This window comes from Poecile atricapillus, chromosome 3, assembly GCF_030490865.1.
Source record: "Poecile atricapillus isolate bPoeAtr1 chromosome 3, bPoeAtr1.hap1, whole genome shotgun sequence".
In the NCBI taxonomy this organism is placed as follows: domain Eukaryota; kingdom Metazoa; phylum Chordata; class Aves; order Passeriformes; family Paridae; genus Poecile; species Poecile atricapillus.
Window position 1 is genome coordinate 80,978,275 of NC_081251.1, and position 26,591 is coordinate 81,004,865.

General features: G+C 40.9%; 2 protein-coding genes and 1 long non-coding RNA gene across 5 annotated transcripts; 1 reads left to right on the forward strand and 2 right to left on the reverse strand.

Annotated features, from left to right (window-relative positions):
• Window positions 1-1,288: 1,288 nt before the first annotated feature.
• SULT6B1 (sulfotransferase family 6B member 1) lies at window positions 1,289-8,844 on the reverse strand. The gene is given in 9 exon segments (XM_058835721.1): window positions 1,289-1,374; window positions 2,206-2,395; window positions 2,645-2,738; window positions 3,399-3,520; window positions 4,508-4,597; window positions 4,846-4,883; window positions 4,886-4,957; window positions 5,702-5,836; window positions 8,742-8,844. Coding segments are annotated over 9 exon segments (930 nt in total).
• Window positions 8,845-9,105: 261 nt separating this feature from the next.
• LOC131578346 (uncharacterized) lies at window positions 9,106-19,520 on the forward strand. 3 transcript variants are annotated; one of them, XR_009277450.1, is made up of 6 exons: window positions 9,106-9,264; window positions 10,840-10,884; window positions 11,135-11,218; window positions 11,338-11,452; window positions 12,401-12,464; window positions 19,506-19,520. It is a non-coding gene; the product is annotated as an uncharacterized LOC131578346 (long non-coding RNA). The 3 variants fall into 3 exon arrangements; XR_009277449.1 differs by lacking the exon at window positions 19,506-19,520 and having other exon boundaries at window positions 12,401-12,533; XR_009277448.1 differs by lacking the exons at window positions 12,401-12,464; window positions 19,506-19,520 and having other exon boundaries at window positions 9,107-9,264; window positions 11,338-11,572.
• On the reverse strand, window positions 11,217-26,580 carry CEBPZ (CCAAT enhancer binding protein zeta). Its single transcript, XM_058836980.1, has 16 exons — window positions 26,378-26,580; window positions 24,475-25,991; window positions 23,204-23,435; window positions 22,716-22,890; window positions 21,996-22,084; window positions 21,486-21,539; window positions 20,681-20,783; window positions 19,719-19,787; window positions 17,998-18,064; window positions 16,613-16,713; window positions 15,208-15,265; window positions 13,997-14,205; window positions 12,910-12,993; window positions 12,390-12,451; window positions 12,222-12,303; window positions 11,217-11,438 (listed from the first exon to the last, which is right to left on the reverse strand). The coding sequence occupies exons 1-16, from the start codon at window positions 26,534-26,536 to the stop codon at window positions 11,299-11,301; spliced, it is 3,201 nt and encodes a 1,066-aa protein (XP_058692963.1). The 5' UTR covers window positions 26,537-26,580; the 3' UTR covers window positions 11,217-11,298.
• Window positions 26,581-26,591: the final 11 nt, after the last annotated feature.

Consider the following 26,591-nt stretch of genomic DNA (forward strand, 5'->3'; position numbering starts at 1 on the left):
AAAATAAAGGGTAATATGTTAGGAAAGACAGATAAACAAAATTTTGTGGAGACCTGATTACAAAATGACAAGATGCTCCTAACTGTGCACTGACATTAAGCTGTCTTAATCATTCCCCTGTCACTGGCAGACTTTTAGAAGGGGATTCTCCTTGGCATTGAATGGCTGGGAGTTTGTTGTGTACATCTACCACAAGCAATTATTTATCAGACAGAAGCTGAAAAACTATGAGAACTTCTGTACTGGCTAAATTAGCAACTGTGTGCCCATTATCCACATATTCTTTCTCTGAGCACTTTTTCCCTGGGAATCCTTTTCTTCAGAGATAAAGAAATGTCTCTGGTGAGAAAAACAGACAGCAGCTGCCAAAGACTGGTGCTTAACCAGTCTCTTAAGGGAAAACTGAGACCCTCTTATAAGGCCATTCAGTGTTATACCATCTTGTGCACATTGGTCTTCTGGCTCCACCAAAGTACAGTCATTCTGCTCTGGACAGCACCAGCTCAAAGCTCTCAGACAGACATCCAGGAAAAGTCCACATCCTGGCTCTAAGATCATTATGTTTGTCTCTTAATCATACAGCAACCCAAGCAAAACCAGGTAAACACAGACAACCTAGGCAAGGCTCCATTTCCAGTGATCTCAAACTATCAAAGGAAAGAAAACCAAAGTTGCTGAAAGGGAGAGAAAGTTTTCACCACTGAGTTCCTTTACTTTTTTTTTTACATTGATCAGCACACATAAAGGAGCAAAATGCAGCTACAAGACTTTCTGAAACTTCTATGAACATAGAAATTAAAATTATATATTAATCCCACAAACTTAGAAACTAAGAATCAAAATGACATTTCGTGATTGCTTTAAAACACCTCTTGGGAAATCACTTCCAACCTACTGAATATATTTCCAATGATTTCAGCAGGTTGAATTACAGCATATATATTCCATACAGGATTCTACCAGAAACAAGAAATCAAAGCTGAAAATCAGTGTTAAAACCACAGGAGGCCACAGCTCTACAGGTTGTTCAAGAGTGCCCAGTGCCCTTCAGTGATACTAACTGCATAAGCAAGGACTGCTGGTATAAATAACAGTTAATTAATAATTAATAACAGCAGAAACAGTTTTGCAAATTGCACAGATATTCAAAATTTTTAAACTGGATGTTGTCCTGGTTTCTGTTTTATTTCATAAAAGTGAATGAAAAACAGCCTGAACATTACTGGGTTTTTTCTGCAAAGGATGTTCAGGCCTTGCAATACACATCATATTCAACCTCACTCCCAACTTAGCTACTTCTAGGCACTGTGAATTTGGTAACCAATTTCTGGTTCTGAGCTTCAGTGAAAACATTCTTCCAGTCTCCAAAAACACCTTGAATACAAAGGAAATTATTACCCTTGACTAACAACCAAAGAGTATAATTTAAAACAAAAGACTAATTTTTCTCTCTTATCATATGTCAAAAATATCTGACAGAAGAATACACACATTTACATTATGCTTGATGTCTTCAATAGAATGTGAACATAAAGCAACCACGGGAAGTTACTGGTCTGCCCTCATAGCGCTGGCATACACTTTGTACAGCTGTAGAAGACTAGAAAAGGTGACCAGCAGCTGTGACACCAGCCCAGAAAACAAAAAAGTGTGGCTTTTAACTGCAAGAGCTTTGTTGCAACCAGGCACTGCTCTAAGCTGCAGTCCACTTTTAATCTAGATTTTGGAGAGCCCACAGCAGGGGGTTGTCTGAGATTCTAGCCTGATCCATGGCTAAAAAACGTCGATCAGTCTGTAGAGCATCTGGATTCTGTGAGTTGACTGTGATCCATACACAATCCTGAGAGTTATTTAGAAAACCCAAGAAAGATCTGTGGAGGCACTCCATCTACTGGCCATCCCCAGTAGTCACAGAAGCCAAGATAAAACTCTTGTTTATTTTAGTTGATGCTTAGTACACACCACAATAGCAGGTGCACTACTTGTAGGGCACTTCGGCTAATCATATTATACTGGGCTTTACTGAATGGTACTGGCTCTTGGGGTAAAATCAATTGAGATTTCTGAAGTGCAACTGCTGTTTCTTAAACAACAGCCAGCCTTGAAAATGATACATAAATATTAACCATCTATTGATCCAAATTCCTGTCTGCCCGAGACAAAGAGCTACCATTCACTGCTCTGGCAAAACACAAACGAATTTACCTTTATGGAAAAGAATCAAGCCAACAGCACCACAAGTCTCCTGAGCTTTAACACTCACTGGCTGAAAAGTGTGCCTTCCTGCAATGGCCTGGATCTGCTCAGCTGTTGGTGAGAATCCAAAGGATGCAGCTATCTGCTTTACACCGGCAGGTTCTGAAAGCAGTACAGCAAAAGCGAGATGCGCAATATGCTCCTCTAAAAAAGGGAGTTACCCACTTGGGATGTGCATCACCATCATCTACTAACTTCATTCACTGTTTTCTTGCGTTGCATTTCTGTTTTCTAGAGCTCTGCTTCTGTCGAGCCAGACTCAACCCGTTGCTAAAATCAACTTGATTTTGCTCTTTCAGAAACCTGTACCATTTCCTCTTAATTTCAGCAGATTCCAAGGAATGGGCTCAGATGTGGCTTGGCTGTCAGTAAACAGCATCTGCTTTACCCCTTTCACGTCTTCATATACTATGATCACAGAACTCTTATCTCCAACATGTTTGTTCCAGGTGACTGCAGGATCAAAACAGGATCCCAGCTGACTAAAGAAGAGAAGAAAGCATTGGTGTGACCTTTCTTTCTAACTGGGTACTTTGTTCTGTACAACTGAAGAATTGCCTTCTGTTGCCTGTTGGTTACCTGAATACAGACAAAAAGAACAGCCTGTCCTTTCTGTGGTACTGTATGTACAAGACAATGACAGAGGCTTCCTCTGAACTTTTATAGGTAAAAAGTCTCCGCACATAAACATGAATCTCACTGTGTGCTTCCCTTCTGTGACTATACTGTCACGTAAACATCTTTTAACGGACAAAGCCTGACATCAGCCTAAATCTAAAATATGGGTTGTTAATGAGGGATTTGGCCTAACGTGGAGAAACAGTAAAGAAACAAACTTCCATTTCATTAATACTTTGAACCTGCAGGATTTCCTCCAACACTAAGTGGCAAAATGTTGACCCAATGCCATTGTCCAGCTGCCATGCAATTCCCTCAACCTTTGCTGGAAGAGCAAACACCCAGAAGCAAAGCATCTTTTGGACATTCTCCCCTTCTGGCATTCAGCTGCCTCCTTTATCATGACATAAGGCCATCAGGAAATTAATTATGGCAGAGCTGTTTTCCCACTGGCCCCACTGAGTTGTTTGTAAAATATTTTTTTCTGTTGCTTTTTCAGATACAATCAGTATCTGTAAAAGTGCAGATCTATCATGAATCCTGAAAAGAACTCATCCCTGGAGCTGTAACTGGGGACACTTGGCATATTGTTATGGAAATGGCAAAATGAAACAGCTGTATCTTTAGGGTTTCAAAACAACACTATCTGGAGTGGGAGAAAGAGGTCAACAACTTTAGATCGCTCATTTACCCTGGCAACCAATGTTAGAGTATAACCAAACATTTTGCAACCAGCGACATACTGGGAGCTATAAAATATTTTATTATTAAAGACATGCAGAACAAAATTATAACATAATCATAATAAGGACCTTATCACTACTTCTAAGATTTGTTTATGTCATGAAGAAAGTGTAGAAAGAAGTAACTGGAAAGACTATAATACTGTCATGAATACTATCCCATAACTACCTGGGACCTGGGAAATAGCAAAGAACCATTTGCCAACCTCCTGTCAGGAAAAACTCCTTTAGAAAACCACAGCTGTTAAAATCATCTCCCATTTCTCAATAATTTTCTTGAAATCCTTAAGAGACTATAACCTTAAGAGAAGCACAAACACTTCTGAAACCCATTAGACACATTAAATATTTTTGCCAGATACGTTTTATTTTTTCCTGCCTTATGCAGGAAAAAATAACAATAATACCTTGAAAAAATTTCTATCCCTTAACCAATTATTTGTTTCCTCTGTAGTGCATCTTGGAAGTGCTAAGTATCTGCCACTGTTCAGTGACCAAGTACCAGAAACACTGGTGTTTGAACCCCATGACTCTTTGCAAGGAGACAGCCAATATCCCAGAGACACTGCTGCCACATTCATTCCCGTCGTGACTGTGCATAGAAAAGAGTTGCATAAAAAAGGAAATCGTGACACTCCAGCAATTTCAGACCACTGCAACAGCTCTACATATGTCCTTGCTTGTGTCAACTCCAACACCCCTGAGGCTACTGTAAATTTTAGGGGGTGCTAAGAGAGCCAAAGTATCATGAGACTCCCACTGTCTCCAAGTTGTTTTCCCTCAGTGCCACTTGCTTGGGTACAAAAACAGGATATGGCCCCAGAGTTAGTCTTGCACACTGATACTGTCAGAGAGATGACGCTTGTTCTTGGAAAAATAAAAAAACCAACTGTACCTTCTTCCTTGAAAATAGAATTGGGGAGGCAATTATAATTCAGATGTGTTATCAAAATGCTTAGAAATGGAATCTATTTTATCCTCTTCAGAATTAAACAGAACCAGAAGAGAGAACATGTTTTTTTACACAGGTGCAGCAATGATTTGTAAGAGTTGCCTGTGTGAAAGAGCCCTTAATTAGAAGGCATTAGTCATCAAAAATTATCTTCTTTCCTATCTCAGGAGAAATAGCTTTACTTGCTTCATTACTTCATTTTAATAACTTTTGTGCAGGAGTGCAGGAGAGAGAAAAAAAGAGTTTTAAATGGCTTGGCAATTTGCTTTCACTAACCTGATATTTACCTGGATCTCCACATTTAATAAAATTCATTCTGTGCTTACATGTATACCCTGGACAGGTGTAAATATCAAATTGTTTAAAATCTAGATAAGCCATTTCATACCTGCACCAAGAAACCCAGAGAACAAAATAAAACATGTCAGAGGATTAAATAAGACGTCAGAGCCTTCTCATTACAAAGCTTAATTCAGCATAATAGTCATCAAATAATAACACCAATGCACTCAAATAATTATTGACAAAGTAATGTTTTCCACTAATGAGATCCTCAACAACTGTGTTGTTGTAACTGTGACCTTCCTGACTCACTAATAACTGGAGGCAGAACTGACTCAACAATGCACTTAATATTTTTTTCATATATTCATAACATAGTCAAGTGATAGGAAATTATGGGAGCTTTCCTGTCTTTTACAGAGAGACACATGGGAAGATTCTGAGTAGGAGAAGGAAGGAATTAGCAAGAAGCTCCGCTCATTCTGCTGAGGGAAGCGTCTGCCTCTCACTGCTGTCCTAGGTCAAAGGTGAAGGGGAGTCACCTATTCAAAGTCACTGCCAGTGCAAGTCCTCAGCTGTGCCTGTAGCTGTGTCAGTAATGCACGTGCCAGAACAAGTGCTAGAAGAGCTGTTCCCCCAGACACCTGCATCCCTCCCTATCCCTTACCCTTTGGAAGTCATCTTGCAGTAAAGCCTCCCCCATACTGCATTCCATTCCAGCATGAGCCTGTGGCCAGTTCCTGGACCTGTGCCGCAGAGTCAGCTTCCCCAAGGCTGCCACGACTCCCGTTTGCCCCAGTGCTGCTCTGCCAATTGCTGGCAGGACAGAGCAAGGGAAGAGTGCACTCACCTCGACCCACAGCACCCTCCCCGTGTCCCTGTGGGGAAGTGCTTGGAAGGCTTCCCACGGGCCCCCCGCAATGGAGCTGTGGAGTTATCACTGCCTCCTGCGGTGAGTCCCAAGTGAATCCAGCTGCCAGATGCACTAACATGGAAAACACAGCGCAAACAGCTCATGCTTTGCAGAAAGTTATTCCCAGAAAGGAATAAATCCCACCCTTACATAAAGGGCATCAGATGCTTGAGTGAAAGCAGCTGATACATTTCATTTATACAGTAATGTATATGTAACACACATTACACAATGTCTTATAATACATTTGTAATTTATATACCACCTAACATCATGCTTTTATATAAGACATTGTATGATGGATATCATTTATATCACTCTCCCATTTACGTACAAATCCATGCCCACATCTGCCAAGATAAGCACAAAAGCAAATTTTATTTTAACAAAAAGCTGCAATTGATAAGCCTAAAATTCCCAATCTCTAAATTCCTTACTGGTTTCTCAACCATATGAGCCATCCCTAGGAACTACTGATTCCTGAAGATCCACTGTCTTTAATCCCTACTTCATCAAGTCCTTTGCATCAGTTTCTCTCTCTACTACATACACCTGAGCTGGGGAAAACCTTTAGTACAGCGAGAATTTGCTGTAATTTAACCTTCATAATACTTAACAAGTAAAAGGAATGAAAGCTGTAATATTACTGCTTTAAGAAGCAAAGCTTTTGAATGGCCTCAATGCAAATTCCTTCACATGTTCATGACCATCTAAGTATGGCAAATGCCAAAGAGTTTGAGCCCAGCATGGAAAACACTGAAGAAGCTGGAAGAGGAAGCCAGACATCAGGGCCCCTTGGCTCAAGAAGGAAAGAGACCTGTAAGGACATTTTTATTTCTGCCTGGTGACACTATGATTTGGTGGGTCCCAGTGTCTCATCAAGGGGCAAGAGAGAGCCCAGCAATTTCTAGTTTCAAACTGGGGCAGGTAATCTTTCCTTTTCATTCTTTTTACTCTAGTCTTGCCTTTTTTCAACATGGTTTGCAAGCTATAGGACATTAGGGCACAAAATCTATTTAACACGGTTTTAAACTGTAGAAGTGAATATCCAAATGCGAAAAAAGACAAAATATTTACCTGAAGATTGAAACCATGCTGCACTGCACAAAGCATCATCTTCTCTCCCCCCTGCTTTCCCATTTCTTCTCTCCCATTTCTTCTGTGAAATCTTCCATACAGGCTTTTCCACCAGAGTGCCTACCAGGTGACAAGGTGCTGCATTCCTCAGCAAACCATGGGGAGCTGTGTACCTCCTTTCCTACTGAACAACTGGCAGTGGTCTTGAGTAAAATATTCCCCTGCTGAGCTATCACCAACTGTCCAACCTTAACAATGTGAGATCTTTTTTTTTTTTTTCTCTCTCTCTCTACTCATCCTCTGCCCTGAGCAGGAGAGGATTACTGACTTACTAAACCTCAGTGACAACCCATATTATGTCTCCACACCTGAACTCTTCCCAACTCTGTGAGAAATAAAAGCCAGTGCCAAGATATGACAAACAACCTCTGTGTAGGGTCCAGCAGAACTCTGGACCCAAAGGGATTATGGGCTCCTTAAAACAAAAATGCGTATTTCACATTTTGTACCTGGTCCTTCCTATTTTTATTTGGCCTCTTACAGTTCAGTGATCTGTCTCACAGCTGCTATAAATTCACCCTAAACAATACAGGCATACTTTCTAAGCCCCTAAATACACTACTAATACTACTTCTTTCCAGCTCAGAACTTGCCAACCAATGCAAATTCTATATGCTAAATGAGACCCTGACCTAGGACCCTCTCTGGTTAGAGCCGCAACTGCTACAATGACAATGTAGTGAATTCCTTTTCTTCCATGTTTTCTCCAACAACCCTAAGCTTCTGCACCTTGGACTGATCCTGTTCACTTAAAATCCTCAAAGCAGGAATTACTTTACTAAGAAATCGCACTGAGTACGAGCAATACATGCAAAGGCAGCCACCAGGGAAAAGAGAATTGGAAAATTAATCACCCCGTAAGAATGAGCAGCAAAAATACTGTACCTAATCTTACAAAACACTAGCAGAGGGGCAAAAAAAGCATCTTACAAAGAAAAAGGTCCTTATTAAGGAAAATCTGAAGAGCTTTTATTTTGGCAATAGTCAGTCCCATAATATGAGTTAAGAGCAATATGAATAATAGAAGACAATTAAAATGAAAATAGTAAGCTGAATGTGTCTTTACAAATAGACCATGTAGATCTGCTTGTAGATAGGACTAGGAACTTACAGATATGGAAGTAACAGAAGAAACCCTTATTCTAGAAAAATGTTACTATCAACACAGACTGTTGCTCAGCCAAGGCCACGTTAAATTCCTGATCCTAGAGAAAAAGAACAAAGACTTAATAGAATAATTAATAGGATTTTCTTTCATTTATATAACCAAAGGGGGGATGTATATTAGAAGGGAGCATAAAGCGATTTGGGGAAGTCTGTATCTTCCAAGTACCTCAGCCAATAGGAAAAAGGAAGAGGGAGATGCAGTCAGAAAATTACAATAAAAAGGGGGCTGCATCCCCCAACAGTTTGAGAGACCTCATGGGAAATGCCCATGGTCTTTATTCTAATAACGTTACAGGAGTCCATTGTCTCCTTTTTGGACATAAACCTCTGGCATTGTGGATTAATTTTCCTTACACTTGGGAGACACACTGATTATTTATTTCAGAATTGCACAAACCTGAGTGCTCCAATGTATTCCACAGATCAAGCACACCAACTATCAAAAGCTTTTACTATTTAAACAATTTAGCAGGCTTAGTGTTCATTGGCTGCAAGTGACATAGTTCCCTTATTAATCAGTCTTCCACCTTCTATTAGTTAATTAGTTAATGCTTGCCTTCCTTCTCATGCCAATCAGTCAACACGCTCAGTCTTTCTCTTCTTTTGGGTAGGTGGTTTTCTAGGGTCCGTGGCCATGAGTCAGTGGTAACAATCTGCCCCTGCCATAAATTACCCAGTCGAAGCAGAGTTTGCTTTATCAGCTTCTTCCGTATCTTGGGGGTTCTGCTGGATGTCTCTGTGTCCACTATCAGTTGTCTATCCTTCTCACCCGGCATTATTAACCTTTCCTTAGGCCTGAGATTACTGAAGCCTATCGGGCCCAAGACTTTAACAAGGCAATTCTACCGACAAGTGATTTGTATTTCGAACACCTGGCCATGGCTTAGCGCTCGCCTGTCACCCGCTATCTGCCTCACGGATCAATCTCTTTTCTCTTTGATTCGGCCGGATACTCAACGAAGCCCACCCTTTCTAGAGAAGATTTTCACACAGCTCCTGTTCTGCAACACTCGCTGCCGGGCGGCCATGACGGGGCCGTGAGGCCGAGGGGCGGCGGCGCCTGCGCAGCGCTGCGGGCGGCGGAAGGCGCCGAGCCCCGGCCATGGCGCGGCGCGCCCTGAGGGGGCTGCTGCTGCTGGAGGCGGCGGGGCTGCTCGGCGCCCTCTTACTCTACCGCGCCATGGACCGCAGCCAAGGTGCGGCGGGGCGGGCGGGGGCCGCGCCCCGACGGGGACGGGGGGTGGGCAGGCAGGGGAGGCTCCTCCGTGTGGGGAGCACCGCATAAGGCCGGGCTCTGTAAGGAAATGCTGCCGCGTGGGGTCAGGAGTTCGGCTTGGGTGAGTGCAGGCACACGGGGGTGGCTCGTTGGGCGGACCCTCTAGGATTTACCTCCGGAGAACGAGCTGCTGTTGTAGTTTTACAAACCCGAGCCCGCGAGCAATCCTTTGGGAGGCAGCACGCGACCACACCAGGAAAAATGAGGAATCCTGCGCGGTTTTACAGTGACGGCACCGGGCCAGATAAGGATTTAAAAGGGAGAGAGGCTGTCTGCAAATGAGGCAGGAATTGGTCAGTCCTGTTTCAGGCATCTGGTGTTGAGCCCTTGGAGGAATGCCCCGGCTGTGTCTGGGTCTCGCAGCCTCTGCGATTTGACATTTGCCAGGCTGAGGACAGACCCGGCTGGCAAGAGGTGGCCAGCCTCGTCTCCCGGATTATTTAGCTTCAGTCCCTCCGGTCTCTTAGACTTCGGACTCCTTGCCCAGCTAACAGAGAGAAAATAAGCAAAGCACCGGTTTGGTTACTACAAGGTTTGCCCTGCAGAGCAGCGGCCTTACTTTGCATGCAGGGCTCTGCAGGGTGCAGCACTGGTTAGACAGATCCGTGTCCCTGCAGGAAAAGAGCCTGTCCTGCAACCTGCAGGGTCAGGGCGAGCCACAACGCAGCTGCTGCTTTGGCTGGGAGGGCAGGAATACACTAATTTCAGCAGTGGTGTGGTCTTCATGCCAAGTGCAAGCTGAGCTTCACCTACACATCAGTTTGCATTTGTTTTCCAAGACCCAGATAATGTCAGGCTGTTAAATTTCAGCCATCTTTGCATTTTTGTTAGAAAATACATATAACAAAAACATGGAGATGTTTTCAGCCTGTTGCAACTTGGTGCTTGGCGTCCATCTTTGGGGTTTTTTTCTCATCTTTTTCAGTTCTAAGTCCTAGTTCTTAAATGTATTTGCATATTTTCTTCAACTGCAGTTCTGTATGGTGCAGTGAGCTAATCAAACAGCTCAGTGAACTCAGAGTGAGGCTCTTCTTGCTTTATGTTAGTACTAGAATAACATCCTTTTATGAGCTGCTGTAAATAATTAAAATTGCATAAACCTGTTGTGATTTTCTACTGAGTTGCCAGAGCGGCCCACGGAATGAGTCGGTGAACATCTAAATCTACACAAGGAAACAAAGCAATTTTCCCTGGTTTTATGTGCATGTCAGTCTATGAGAGGCATGCAGCTTCCTGAGAATCTGTAGCTTGGACTGGGCTATCGCACCTGTGAGGAAGCTCAGAAAACGCTGTGATGATGGGGCTGCACGTATGAGTAACCTGAATAAAGTCTCTAGAATTATTTTAAATAAATAAATTCCTACCACATTATTTAATGGTGGCTGTAACTAAAGAGCTCAAACAAATTTTGATAAAACAAATCAAGTACGAAAAATAGTGTGTTTAATTATTCATGTTAATATATGCTGAGAGAGTAATTTATCTTTCTTGTCAGATTTCAGATACACAATGCAGAAGAGGTTTCCATCAATTCTGGAAGGTGAGTTTGTAGTTGTTGGCTTCAGAAGGATGGCTGAAGCTTATGTTGCATCTTAATATATAAAACTGGCTTAAAACTTTGCCCAGGAGACACTGCTGAAGTTTTTATTGTTACGGCATGGCTGGAGTGTCAGACTGTTGGATGGAGATCTCAGAGCTGGAGGGTTATACACTGAATAAAACTAGCCACAAAGAGGCTGCTTGTCAGATATGTCTAACTTAGAGCTGACATGGATTTTCCTGTTTTTCAGTTTATTACAAATCCAATGAGTGGTCTGGAATTCATGGCATAAGGGAGAATGACCAGATGACATGGTTAAGCAGCAAGAACTGAAGTAAGAAAGATGTGTGATTAAATAAAAAAAAAATATTTAAGAATAATTATTTTTAAAATGTCCACATCAAGACATCCAGTTCATCGTCTTGATTTCTTGCCTTTGTACTTGTTTTTCAGCCCTCTGTGCCTGAACTGTTTCTTCTTTTTGATGATGCTTTTCACATCCCTGTTGTGAAGCCACTTGTCACGCTCTATTTCCCACTGGATCTGTTTGACATCTGTAGGAGGCAAGGTGAGAAATAAGGAGCCAATGGATACCTCTGACCATGATACGGCATACAGATGAATCATGTAAAAGTTAAAACTTGACTACTGTATTTATAAAAGTTAATAAAGTCCAGACTGCCTCTTTTTTTTTTGAGAAAGCTGTGGGTTTTTTCATTTCACAAAACAAACCCTACCATCTTAGAGTTTTAGACATTGCTTTGTATTTTACTAATGCTAGACACATTTGCGTCAGGAGTAGTATTTGAGTGCTCCTAACGTTTTTCAGGTGACACCAGCAAGACCTGTAAAAGCTTTACAAAGCTTTATTCAACCAACATGTACACATGTAATTCATTAGAATTATTTTGGGAAAACTACTTTCTGCTTCACTGATACTGCAAGGAGACAGTCCAAGAGGTAGGGAAAGACAGCAAGACCTTATGCCTTCCCTTCCCAAGGAATCAAGGACGCTTTACCTGAGCAGAATTCACACAGATGCTTGACAAAAGAGCGTCCTGACTGTCCCTATTTACGGTGTGAAAGGGCCAATGACAGCCTCTCCCTCTTTTCTGAAGCTTTATTCACTCCACTACTCCCAGTTAATATTTAGTGCTGGGAATCTCATCACTGGAGAAGAATATCACATCTTACTGATGTTGAGCTACTGTCCCTGCTGTGTGGTTCCTGACCCTGTATTCCAGTTAAAGGTGGTTCATCTTTTCACATACAGGACCTGAAGGGAAAGAAGTGGGTCTCAGCATTACAGCTGCCTGCTACTTGCAGCGTGTACTTACTCGCATTATCTCTGTTGGCCATGGCGTTCATTCCGATATTGTCAAACTTAGACCCAGCATTTTCATCCAGCAGATAGCCAAACTTTAAAGAGAGAAATTTTAGTATTCTGTTACAAAGCAACAGGTAAAATGCTTGATCACTTTCTGTTAAGCACTGATCAAACTCACCTCTTCTGCAGATGCCAGTATACCAGCATCTTGGAGTTTTCTCTTCTTTCCTCGTCTTGGTCCTTCAAACAAAAGGTATTATTCTTATGAGACACAACTTCAAGTTCCCAAAGACACTAAAATAAAGTTCTACCACATTTCAAATTTTTAGAATTTTTAATGAGATCATCTGAATTAGCAATGCTGGAAATCTTTGTTCCCCACCTCCCTTAAAAGAAAAGGGAAAAAAGTTTCCAAACAAGAATTAAATAGCACAAATCTGTGCATCAGGAGTAAGAGATGCACAAATCATGAGTACAACTCCATCCTTCTTCACAATTCCTCCTTCAATTCTCAAGTCTTCAACAGAAGATTGTTACTCTGAATTATGCTGGTTGGGGGACAACCTCCTTTTCATTTATGGTTTATTCAAATCTGCACCTAGATCCAAAATGTGACAATCCACTGTAGTAAATCCCTCCATTCCAAAAGTTTTGGACTATTTTATTTGTGTTAAGGTTTCATGTCAGTGTTTTCTTACCTTCTAGTGATCCTGAAAAATTCGTATCTTTCTTTTTCTTGCCCTTTTTACTAATGGATTTCAGTTGCACGTCATTGTTTGAGTCTGATAGGAAAAAAATCCAAATACATCAGTCTCCAATTTTCACACCATGTACATGTATATAAAGTGCAGCAGAGACTAAAATTCCTTTTTAGGCATATTGGTCATAATGGTTCAAATCTTTAAAAGGCAGTGTACACAAGCCAATTTAGTATTTCCTCAAGCTGGACAATTAAAAATTGGTCTGTGGTGTGCTGTTCTTTATGTCTTTTCCACAGCACTAGAAGGGAATGACATTATGATACATAAAACAGAAAAGCTAAAAGCAGGCATTAAGTTAACCTCAAATGTCTGCATGGTAAGTTTGGTGAAATAATAATCTCATTAAAGACTGCATTAACAACTGTACAAACAGTTTACCTCCTCTACCCTCAGTCATCTTCCTGTGACCTTTAGTTATTCATTGAAATACTCCATTAATCTATGCTTCTCCAGGCACATGCACTCTATTCTGTGTTAACTGTGCTTTTCAGGTGAAAAAATAAAAGCATGCAGGTACAAGAATCAGTTACTACTACAGTGGTAGTAAAAACTTGAGTGCACAGCTGTATTACAAGAGTAAGCTGTTATTTGTAAGACAGACATTTCTATAAAAGTTCATCTAAAAAGAAAATCAGCATTAACTATGTCTAAAGAAATACAAAAATTACCAATTACCAGAGTTTCTATTTTTCTTCTTGAGCTCTTCTAACATTTCTGCCTACTGAAGCCAGTTATTTGTGTATAAAGCTACTGCTGTTATGCCAATTTTCAAAACGAAGGAAACATATCTCATTTGGAAGTTTTTATACGCAGATGCCTAATTCCCACTCTCGCCTAGGAGATTGTGCCAGGAAATGCTTCTCTTAAGACTTCACTGTACAGAGAAAGACTTGCCATTTCTTTGCTTAAAAGCCAAACTTCCCACCTAGGTAACTAAACTGGAATTTGCATATCTAGTTGCATATTAGATAACCTATTTTTAAAGCTTTTTCTTCTTGTTTTTTGGTAACAAATTGCACTTTACCTAGGTCGTTATCATCTTCAGACACATCCATAAATACACCTCCCTCTTCATCCATATCCTCATCAAAGTCTTCCTCCATACTTCCTAAGGAGACTTCCTCATCATCCAGATCACTGAAGTCATCTTCATCATCAGAATCCTCCCAGTCAGCATCAGACCCCTTACCACCTTGGCCTTTCTTGCCTCCTTTGGGATTTTTTTTTATATTACTAAAAGAAGATGTAACAAGCTTAGCGTTTCATCTGGAAAAATACTGTTTGCATCTAGATCACATCTATCTACTGGGAAACACTATGTTGGGAAAGTTCAACATCATTGCAAACTACTGCAAATGTAGGCTGCGACCTAAAATATACATATTATACACTCAGGTATGTTTTCAACATTAGTATAGGCAGTTGTATTATAAAAGTCAACCATTTGAAGACGTTCTGGAGAGAATCCTGTTCTGAAATAAGTAGAAATGACAGCTTCAGTGTTTTATCTCCTCTGTGTGTTTGCTCCTTTTCAGAAAGTCTTTTCTGCCAAACACATAGACTGCTCTACTGAACACCAGTCAAGATCACAAAAATGTTTCAGGTTTCACAAGTAGTTTAGACTTGAATTCTGCTGTCACCTCAAGGGAAAAAAGTCTCTGTACAAATTCAAACACTGCGTTATATATACTTTGAGTAAAATAGAAGCTACTTAATCATTTACAACTGGACTTGATGAACCTAAAGGTCCTTTCCCACCTAGATGATGCTATGATTAATCAAAGTGCTGACTTCAGGAGAATTGAACTCTGTGACTGTGGATCTCACAAAGCTTATTAATTGTTAGGTCCAGTTACAACCAGTCCTCATGGCAGCAGTGCCACTATGCCTCATTCTACTTCCTTTTGTACTCGGTACAAAATAGATTGAGACCTGAGACAATGAAAAATAAAATTTTACACTGCTTACTGGGTCACTCCATTGTACAAAATAATTAATTAATTAATTAAGATAATCAAATACTACAGGTCTCATTTAAGGACTATAGGCATCCCAAGGTCATCATGAACTATTATGGGACATGCAGAAAATCTGCATTACTCAGTGTAAAATTGATACTGCCTTTTTTCCAAGGTAATAGTCTGAGTCGTTCTGAAAAAGGTCTATGTAGTTTCACAGAGTAAAACTCGATGTAGGTATTAGACAAGAGGAGTAAGAACTAATCTGAAGTCTTACCCAGCGAAATCAAGGTCATCCTGGCCAACAACAGCATTATCAGCAGCTTCAAAAGTATCTGGGGAGAAAGAAAAATGTTATTACGACAAAGAAATATGCAAGTCATTGCATCCAGCAAGTACATAGACCTGTTGGGACCAAGTCCAGAGGAGGGCCACAAAGACAGCCAGAGAGCTGGAGCACTTCTCCTAGCACAGAAGTTGTCCAGCCTGGAGAAGAGGAGACTTCAGGGTGATCTTATTGAGGCCTTCCAGTACCTAAAGGATGCTACAAGGGAGATGGAGGGCCTTCTTCCAAGGGCATGTAGTGACAGGACAAGGGGGAATGGCTTCAAACTGAACAGAGTTTAGATTAGGTATCAGGAAAAAATTCTTTACTGTGAGGGTAGTAAGGCAGTAGAACAGTTGACCAGAGAAGCTGTGGATGCCCCATCCCTGAAAGTGTTTAAGGTCAGGTTGGACGGAGCTCTGAGCAACCTGGTCTTGTGGGAGGTGTCTCTGCCCATGACAGGAGGAATAGAATGAGATTATCTTTAAGGTCCTTCCAACCCAAACTATTCTATGATTCTAGCATTGCAAAATATCCAGTTTTCAGATATAGGGTCATTATTTTAAGCTTCTGAATTTATGAAGCAAATTATCATTAGAAGTACTAATAGAAGACAAATGAAATTAGTAACAGATTCTTGTCACAAATAAGACCACATTAAGTGAGTCACTAAGAACCCTGATAAAATAATGTAGCTTTCTCTCAAAATATGTATAAAACAGTTACAGAGAGTTAACCGTATTGTTTTTTTAAATACATATAAGTAAAATTTAAAATAATGGACATTTTCTGGTACACTAAGAAATTTACATTCTGGAAGAAATCATACACTAATTCCAAAGCAAAGTATGTACTACAGGAATAGCTAAGGCTACTGCAGAAGTTTGCCAGTGACCTTAGTGAACTTATAACCTCATCAAAGACATTAGAAATGATGAGAGAAACTGTAATCAAGACTGAAAAAGGCCAAGCAGTAAAGAAAAATTAGAGGTAAATGTTACATGCTGTTAGAAGAGGTTACTCAGACTACATTAGGAAAAGAACAAAAGGGCATGAACTGCTACTCGTAAGTGTAAGTTCAAAATCAGACAATTTCCAGCCCCTCAAACAAGCTGACTATTGCAGTGGTGGGAGCAAGGCCACTTTTACAAATGACCACCCAGCTGGCTCACACAGCAGATAACAGGAACTGCTGTCTGCAGTAGCACAAAGAGCAACTGGAGAGCAAATTTTCTCCCACTCCCACATTCCTCTACCTGGTTCTTTTACACAACATGAACTATAAAAAGGATAAACTAATAATTTGAAAAATCTGGGAACGCTGGGGTAGTTACTGCAAGGAAGAACACAGCCTTACCCAATGCTCTTTCAAATTCATCATCATCCACATCTTCCACACTTTCTTCATCATCCAGACGCTTCTGTTTCTCTCTCTTCGTATCGAACTTTGAATAAAATCTAAAATAATATATTGATCTCAGATACAAAACTACAGATGATCTTTATGACTTTTTTAATTAAAAAAACCTGCAAATCGTTTTCCATGTATGTTGCCAGTTGAAAACTGTGATGGTTTCAAACACATCTAAAATCAAGAGATTTATACTTCCATTGTTTTTCAAAAAATCATTCACTACTGTAATATTTAAAGCAATGAAATTTCACTGGCCAAAGGTGGCAGAAGTTATTTTTAACATAATGAATTTATAAAAGTGCACCACAAAGATGTAAAAATCCACCTTAGACTGAGAAGGAAGAAAGGATCAAATTAAATTTGATTATAATTGGGAAAAATAAAGAAGACATTCACCAATCAAGTTTTATTAATTTTTCTCACATAGCCCACTTCTTTTGGGTCTTAGTTTTATCTTCTGTCAGCTTTATTCACCGTCATTTCATGTTAAAGAACCACCAAACACAGAAGGCAATTTTGACCATATACAAAAGAGTATTTTTGACGTAAGACTTTAAATGTACCATCTCAGTTTCAGCCATCTTCAATGTAGCAATACTGTTAACTTTTCAGACAGGGGCATGTTTTTAATCTCTTTAATCTCAAAACTAACACCACTATTTTATTTATTTATTTATTAGTAGTATATTCCTCAATTATAGTATCAATAATTTATAATAAATGAAGTTAATTCAAATAATAATTTCCTAAGGAGACACAGGTAATCAGTATTTTCATCTAATAAAAACAGATCTTTGCCAAACGCATATCACTTCGATTTTAGTACTACAAGTGCATTTTAATGTCATAATCTCAAAGGAAATTCAAAGAAACAGAAAGAACTGTAAGTAATAAAAAACTAAATACTCTGAAAAGTAGCTCCTCTGACTTTCTTTTGCTTTGTTCCATTCTAATAAGCTTTGATGCTAATAACATAAGCTATATTCCAGCTTTCATTATATATAGCTCTAATGCATAAGAATTACAACCCACAAAATATTCATTATTACCCATTACTTAAGGCTTCTCTATTATAATGTCAGCTTACTTAATTTACTTAAACTACAAGCCCAAATTGCCCTTGTTCGTAGGTGATATTCTTTCCTAAGCACTTTTGACAAATGTTTAAATTATGTCTAAGAAAAGCACTATCATCTTAAGTCACTCAAATCAACCAAAACTTGCAAATACTTTAAATACCAGAGAATACTTACAAAATGCAGTGGGCTTTAATGGCATTGCATCAAAAAAACAACACTTAAAATGAACATTCACAAGTATTCCATTACCTGTGAAAGAACACTTCATCTACTGGGATTTTGCTTTCGTCTTTGGCCCGGAATTCCTTACTGTTGACTGCAAAAACAAAATAACTGATTTTACCCCAAGTTGAAATGCTGGTTATTCTTTCCAGAGGCTAAGCAGCACACACAGACAGAAGCAGACACACAGTGTCATTCATTCAATAATGGGGAGCTTTTCTGAAAACCTCTTCCAACTAACACAGTGCCTGTACTGCACTGCACTGTGAAGTATGGAAAAGACCCTCTGGAAAAACTCCAGTGGCACAGCCCTAACCAGGTTCTCAGTTATGTATCAGCAAGGCAGGGGGACACAATCACCTACAGCAGGAATACATTTAAAACAATAACGGGAAATAAAGTGGGGAGTAAGATGAACTTGCTGCCATGCCCTAGAACACTGAATTACAGTTCCCTGGCAGCAGAAGTGCTTGTCAGGAGCTGCAGAGCATGCACCAGCTGAACACACTGAGGAAGGGATCAAGCCTCAACTTGCCTCCATTTCTGAGGAACTGAGGCAAAATATGACAATGCAAAGCCAGATCAACTAGGGTAATGACCAGGAATCCTGTGGAGGAGCTTTTTACCCTCTCACATTCCCCTTCCCACCTGCTCAAAAGTAAATCAAAAGAAGAAAGGCTATGGATTATCTCAGTGGGCACAGATTACAATAATTTCTAAGTGACACGGGTCCAAGTTTCTGAAGCCAGATCAGCACGCTCACAGAAGGACTCTTCAAATTAACAGTACAAGGTACCAGAGGATTTTCAATCTCAGCTCCCTACACCTCAGCAGAGGTCAGCTATATGCAACAACTGCAGACTTCTGTAGCCATATTAATATATCCCTATTTTTGTATCATGTTTCATTTGTAAAACACTTAAATTCCCCAAATTCTGTCCTAAATCCTTAGTCTGCTCCTTCAACTCAGAATAAACTAAAGAATGTGATAGAGTGCATAGGCTAAAATTTCTACTAAGCTTTACCAGCCATAAAACCAGCCATAAAAGTGCTTACTAATCTCCATAACTACAACCTCTTTGCAACGCAACGGACCCAAAGCTGGTGGAAAAGCACATCCCTGGGAATGCTACAGAGACTCTACCACAGAAGATGGTACCTCTTCTTCCTCAAGCATCATGTTTTACTGATAGTTTGCTCTGTCTTTTTAACTGCTGGCTCTTACACCAAATCCTACTCTTGATTGTTGGAAACAGTGGGATTGGATAAAAGGCAGTTTATTTCTGGAGGCAGGAAGACTCTTAGCAAAATAACAGTGCCAAAGATACCTTACACTCATCCTAACAGCTGCAGCTGTGGCATTGTATGAAGTAATATCTGTATCATTTAATGAAAGAACTTAATGTGATTTAACTAATTATATAGATCCATTTTTCTGGTATTTTAACCATTTTTCTATCATAATAAACAGAATAAAAATGGCTATAAAATAATTGGCTTTCTCTACATCATTTTTTCTTCAAATGATTCAACAGATCCAATGTTCCATCTGTGAAGATTCTATACATCTTTACAAGAAGACGAGGTCTGATCCTGAACATCAGGCATGACCACTGCACTCCTGATGGACGGCACCTTCTTTTATTGCAAAGACAAACAGCACAGACAGTGCAGATGACACATCTACATCAACCAACCAAGGATTTTTTAGTCATCATAATCTTAACTAACTTAAGGGGCTGACTTACCTGCAAGATTTTGCATATCCTTCATAAACTGCTTCTTCTTCGGCTGCATTACCACGCTGCTGGTGTTTTCTGCATCAGAATATAAATCAGAAAGGAATGTTTATTTTATTGTTATTTTATTATTCTACTGATACAGAACTGAGCAGCTGACAGACCAGTGGGCTGTGCTGCCATCCATAATGACCTCAAGAGGATGGAGAAATGGGCTGACAGAAACCTCCTGCAATTTAACAAGGGGAAGAATTTAACAACCTTCCTCACTGAAGGAGGAACAACCCCAGGTACCAGTATACACTGGGAGCTGCCCAGCTGGAAAGCACCTTGGCTAAGAACACCCTGGTAGTCCTGGTGGACACACACTTGACCATGAGCCAACACTGAGTCCCTGCAGCAAAGAAGGCTGATGGTTTTCCTGGCACTTGTCAGACCACACTTGGAGCCCCATGCCCAGGTCAGGGGTCTCCAGTTCAAGGCAGACATGGGAACACTGGAGAGAATCATATGATGGATCCCTAAGTTGATGAAGGAGACTCCACCTGAAAACCTGGAAACACTTTTTCACTGTGAGGTCAATTGTGCACTGGCACAAGTTGCATGGAGAGGCAGAGTGGTCTCCACTCATGGAGACATTCAGAAGTCACCGGGAAAGTCTGCTCTAGTGTCTCCGCTTGAGCCCATGAATTCAGAGGTCCCTTCTAGGCTCAACCATTCTGTAGTGTTTACATCTCCCTGTGTCTTGCTTATTCCTGCCAATAAGCAGTTCTGCACTGTGGTGTGAGGGGCAGCAGGACGTGACTGTCAGCTGGTTCTGGGTTGCAGACATCTCTCTCACAACCCTGAAGGCTGATCCCACTCCTCTCTTCCACCACATGCACCTCAAACACTTGACAAGGCCAATCTGAGAGAATGAGAATTTGGACAGCAGCTATAACTAAGATCATATGGCACGGAGAAGTGCCTACCTTTGCCTTTGCTGAGTTTGGGATTTCTGTACACAAAGCGATCCAAGAATCTCATTAATGTGAAATCCTGCAAAGGGTCACCGGAGTATTGAATATGATTTCCCTGAAAGAAAGAAAAACCCCCCAAAAAAATTGAAGTCTTCATTTTAGAAAGACACCATCTAAACACAGAGGACTCAATCAGTTCAACAACATGAAAACATACTTTAAAAAGATAAAGACTTGGGGATACTATACTACATAACCCTGACCAGGTTCTTCTTTGTGCAATTTCACTATTTTCTTAACAAAATCACACCTCCTTTGCTTTGTTTCAGTGATAAACTGCCTTGCAATGTACTGTGCTAACAGCAGTTAATACTCAACATCATTTCAATACCATATAGTCAAATGAAAAAGAAATATTTTAAATACATATTTGTGAAAGTTTGAGTGGTTTTGGCATGGCACCACAACAGTATTTAAAAAAGAATTTGTTACTGTAGTAGGGTTCCTCATATTTAAAAAAAATTAAATAAAAAGGCACAAAAAAACTCGAATCGAGTTTTAAGAATCATATAATACCTACATGAAATTAAATTAAATTAAGTTAAATTACAACTTTTGTGAGCAATCTCCTTCACATATAACATTGTAATTCCATTAAAAGCTTGGCATTTGAGAGTATGATAGAGTTCCACAGAGCTTCCAGCTACCCACAAAGTGCAAAGGAGACTTTATAACATATTTTTTCAAATAAGACACAAAAAAAACACCTAACATAAAGTATCAAACTTCAAAGCAACAAGCTAGCAAAAGCACTTACTTCTAGAATTGTTTTTGCAAACAGGGCCACAGATGGATGAAAATGTTCAGAAAGCTGAAAAACATGAGTCAGTCATTTATTTCTAATTACAAAATATGTTGTAAGACCACTCTGATTTACCAAATAACTAACATACACGTAGTAGTGCAAGGTTGATGAAGCACTTTAGCTACTGAAGAACTTTAAGTTCTGATCTTTTATCTGCATTAAATAAATTTTCACCTACAATTTTATTTAAGTCAACACTAAAAAGCTTTAATTATCAAAGCTAAGATCCAGTAGTCAAAAAATTTTATTGTTGTCCAAATCTCCACTTAAAAAATTCCTATTCCCTACTCAAGAATATCAGTAGTATGGAACATACACAAGCTAAGAGCTGAACAGTGTGTCAGCTCTAACGTTTCTGTTGTTACTCAAGTAGCTACTTCAAGAATAACCAAGTTCTTTTTACTCTCTCGGTACAAGGGCCACACTCATAAACACATAAACAGTAATGCAAGAATGTCCTACCTTCTTCAATTCCCATAGGCTTGTACTTTCAGCACCACAGTATAAAGGACTTCGGTGCATAGGATCATAGGAAGCTCCACTCTTCCTGCCTGAAGGGTGGAGGGAAGCAAAACAAAGTTTCTCAGGTAACTTTACAAGAATACTATTCTCATTTCCCCACAAGAGTAATGCTGCCCATCACTCCCAGCTGGACAGGCCAGGGGTTCATCTGGAAGCAGGAAAAGGCTGCATTCAGCTGCACTTCAGAGTGTAAGATCAGGTGCACAGGCTGAATTCCTGCCTGCTTCCAAGGAAGGCCCTGAAAAGCCCTGGCCTGTTCCAGAAGCCTTCTGGGAGGAGTAAAACTGGGCACAAGTTCAAAGCTGGACAAACTGTTCTAGCAGGCTTCACAAGCCAGGGGGGAGCTACACATCCTAACCTTGGCTACACTGCTTGGAAGGTGCTTGAACATGGAAGCAAAGAATTCCAAGCCTATTAACAGCTAAGGCACAAATAATGTGTGTATTACAAACTGCATCAAATGAAATACACTAGTCATAGAGTCTTTTCATCATTGCTGAGGTAACAGATAAATTGCTCTGACTGGCTGCTTTCAACCAAACTTCAATTTAAAAACTTAAATAACGTTTAAATCACTTAATTTAATACAACAACTCTTGACCAACATGTCACTGTTATGGACTCTTAGCTGCTAAATTATATATTTTCTTGCTGATTTACCTCCCATATTCAGATGATGCACCCACGAGGCTGATGAATTTGAATTGCTTGTTTTAGCAGAACTTTCTATTGTACTTCTCTTTCCATCTTCTACTTCTTTGTCAGCATCTGCAAATTTTTCCTCATCCTCTTCAGCCTCTTCTTGATCCTTAAAGCACTCTTCATCATCTGACTCCTAAAAAACAAAAAATGTTAGCAAACAGCTTTACCTTCCCAAATTTACTGATTTTTTAGAAAAATGCACATAAAGTTCTTGAGCTACTTATAAAATCTAAACAAATGATGGTTGATGTTTAAGAAATACAGATTTTTGTCCTTGACAGAGCACTTAAAATTGAACTTTACTCCTTAGAACACACAACTACAATGGTCCCTCCCCACCTCAAGAAACATCTTAGCAAATGGTTACTAATAAACAGGTTAGGAAAAGGTGCTTATGGAAACAGCTCTTAATGAAAAAGCAATGAGATAAAGAAATCATCTTATACCACATGATCCTGTAACTGGACCCTTAATTCTGGCTTCACTTTCAGAAGCTCAGACAGAAGGTAGAGGGTTCCACAAATGAAGGGTGGCATTTGTCCACAAGTGACTTGAAGTAGCCTCTTCACAAAGGCCTTCACACGCCGCAACACGACATCTGCCTTCAGAGACTTATAGACAAGATTTAGAAACATGGATGGCTTGGAGCAGGTTGCTAAAGCAGGATCTAGAAGCTTCCTGTAGGACACACAGGAGAAATTTTGCAGATTGTCACAATGGACACAAGAGAACAACTGCTATTAACAACAATTATCTACATTTTTCAGAGTGCCATCTAAAACACTAGTGACAGTTTGCTGCTCAGTACTCAAAACGATTAAGATCAATCCTGAGCTGTCAAGAGCTGTCATGAGACACTGAAGATTCAAAAACAAACCAAAAAAAAAACTGGCCTCAGTAAACAAAATATTGCAAGAAAATAACAAGAAACTGAGCTCAACTGAAAACAGTCACGAAATTTGAGTTATTCAATGTTAACCTGATTTGTTCATATGTTTAAAAAAATAGACAGCAAATGGTTAAAAATCAGCACACTTCACAATCAGATCAGACATTTGTACAGGCAAGTTGATTTTCTGCTCCAGTTTTTCTCCAGGCTGCCAGGCACAGTAAGGCCCTTGAATACACTGCACATTCTCCAAGAACCTGAATTCCCTTTTTAAAAATTCAGTAACTTCCCTTTGGTCATCGAAACAGAAACCTGTAAGCATCCTATGAAGAGTCTAAATCAGCTGGGACAAGAAAAAAGCAGTATTTTTATAACACAAGACTTTCCAGCTACACAAATTAAATCATCTAAAAAATTTAAGATAATATTCCTCCTCCTCGAAATAAGGGGAAAAAAAAAGGAAACAAGATTTTAGGCTATTTACAGGCCTAATTTACAATTACTTTTACCTGTAAAAGTGATTTCAGAAGAAATAGCTATCAATTAGTTTCAAATAACATCTGGAAGTAAAGCAAGCCACCAGAAGAGAGGCAAAGGATGAAATGCATCTGTGTTCTCAGGGCCTATCACTACCTTTTGTTTTTATCCCCATATTAAGCCAAAGAAATCACATGCATTTTCTTCCAGCTCCTACAAAACATCAGAAATTTTAGGCAACAAAAAACAAAACTAACAAGATCTTAAAAGCAAAGCATTTCTACACCTTTAAATTAATGGTGACTACCTCTTAAAATGACATTTATATAAAAATGCAAACCTGCCACTTACTTGTACAGCGCTGCATAGTACCTGTCTGATACAGTCTGCTGAGAGTCCATCACCTGAAACAGCAACATCAGGGCCTGGACACTGGTACTGAAGTTCGCAAGATGCAGAACTTTGAACAAGGTGTTCATTTGCTCTTTCACTTTCTCATCACCAGTCTCAGCGTAAGGGTAAGCTCTGTTTACCCCACAAAGAAGAGCACTGAGCATTTTGGATTCAACATCTTTTTTCTTAATACAGTTCCGGAAAAAGCAAAAGTACAAAGTTATCAGCTTGTTAGCCAATGCACTTTCCTCATGACTGAGGACTATCTGATTTAGAAAGCAGATAGCATAATATTGAGTTTTCACATTGATGTTTGAGCGGTACAAAAGCCTCTCCACCTCACTGCACACTACTCCCTTCATATTTGGATGCTTGTGAAGCAACGTCTCTAAAAGATAAGAGGCTTTGGTGGCGATCTTGTTCTGAGGGTCACCCAGTTTATTCACCAGCAGAACCAGCAGAGCTTTCTCCTGCTCAGGCTTGTTACAGAGCAGCTCATGGGAAACCGCCAGCGCTCGGGATTTCGTGGCTGTCAGACAATCATGGCTCAGTGTTTCCAAGGCCTGCACAAACTCTGCTATCTGCAGCTTCAGGTGATGCTCAAAGTACCAAAGTATCAACCGCCTGTCTCTTGAATCCTTGTTGCCGCTCGACATCTGCACTATGTTGTTAAGTGGTCGCTGCGAGAAAGACCACAATTTCCGATTGTCTGGTAAGATATCTGTAATGAGAAGCTCCTTGAAAGTATCTAAAGCCATAAGGCTCTGCTGCCTGCTGCCCTTTTTCTTTATGAGGTTTATCAAGTTCTCAACGAATTGGAGACTGTGGACAGCACTGTCCTGGATGAGAAGGGTCATGGCTGCCATCCTGTCGGCCAAGGTACCCGAGGACACAACAGTTTTAATCCATGCTGAAGAGGCCCCCTTCTGATAGTCTGTCTTATTCTTAAACAGGTCTGTCTCATGTTCATACAGCTTTTGCGCCAGGGCCTTATACTTGGACAAAAGCTTCTGATTCTGTGGCTCTGGAGAGAATTCACTGGTGTATTCTAGATCATACCACTTGCCCCCCGGTTTGATCAGGATTGCTTGCCTCGCATGAAATTCAAAATCTTCTTCCAGCCTTTCTTTCTTTGCGGAAGGCTGTTGGCCCTGATCACTGCCCGCCTGCTTCTTCTTGCCGTCTTTCACACTGCTCGCCTTTTCCTTTCCTTTTTTTTCTGTTTTCCCCTCTAGTGAAGTACGATTTGTTTCCTTCTTGCTTTTCTCTTTCTTTGGAGGCTTCTCCTTCTCCTTGCTGCCATCATCATCCTCATCCCCCTCCACCACCAGGCAACTCTTTGCATACTTGTTGAGCCCCAGGGAGCTGATGAACGCCTCCAGCTCCCCTTCCTTCAGGTCATCGATCGTGTCCTTCTTGCCGCCGTCCACCATCTCGGCCTCCGCGTCCAGGGCACACAGCATGAGATAATCTTGCTGCGGAGACAGGGCACAGCTGTCACGAGCAGATCTGGTGCGAAGTTTGCCAAAACTCCCAAGGGTTCTCCACAGAATCCCTGAATGGTTTGGGTGGGGAGGGACCTTAAAGACCATCTAGCTCCAACCCCCCTGACGTGTTCAGGGACACCTTGCCCTAGACCAGATTGCTCAGAGCCCCACGCAGCCTGGCCTTAGGCACCTCCAGGGGTGCGACATCCACAAGTTCTCTGGGCAACCTGTCCCAGTGCCTCACCATCCCCGAGCAAAGAACTTGTTCCCACCATCAGCGTGGGACCCCGCGTACCGGGCGCCCCGTAAGGGCCCGTCCCGGGATGGGGGTCCCGGCCGCCACGTGCTCCGCTCCCCCCCGCCCGCTCCCTTACCTTGGTGCCGCCGAGGCGCAGCACCTCGTCCAGCGTGAACTCTCCCGCATCTCCGCCTTCTGCTTCTTCATCACCGTCATCGTCGCTCTCCTCCTCGCCGCTGTCGCCGCCCGCCTTCCTCCGGTCCCCCACGCCGAAGTCCCAGAGCGCCGCCGCCATCGCCGCCCGCCGGAAAAGCTGCCGCGCACACGCGTGACGCGCGTCCGGGCCGTGC

Bases quoted from the DNA above. Each gene is read 5' to 3' on its own strand.
- CEBPZ (XM_058836980.1), bottom strand. From the start codon at position 26,536: ATGGCGGCGGCGCTCTGGGACTTCGGCGTGGGGGACCGGAGGAAGGCG. The intron at 21,540-21,995 runs GTAGGACATTCT...CATGTTTTTCAG, and splicing joins GCCTATGGGAATTGAAGAAG to CTTTCTGAACATTTTCATCC. The intron at 12,452-12,909 runs GTAAGAAAACAC...TTTTGTTTGAAG, and splicing joins TTTTTCAGGATCACTAGAAG to GACCAAGACGAGGAAAGAAG.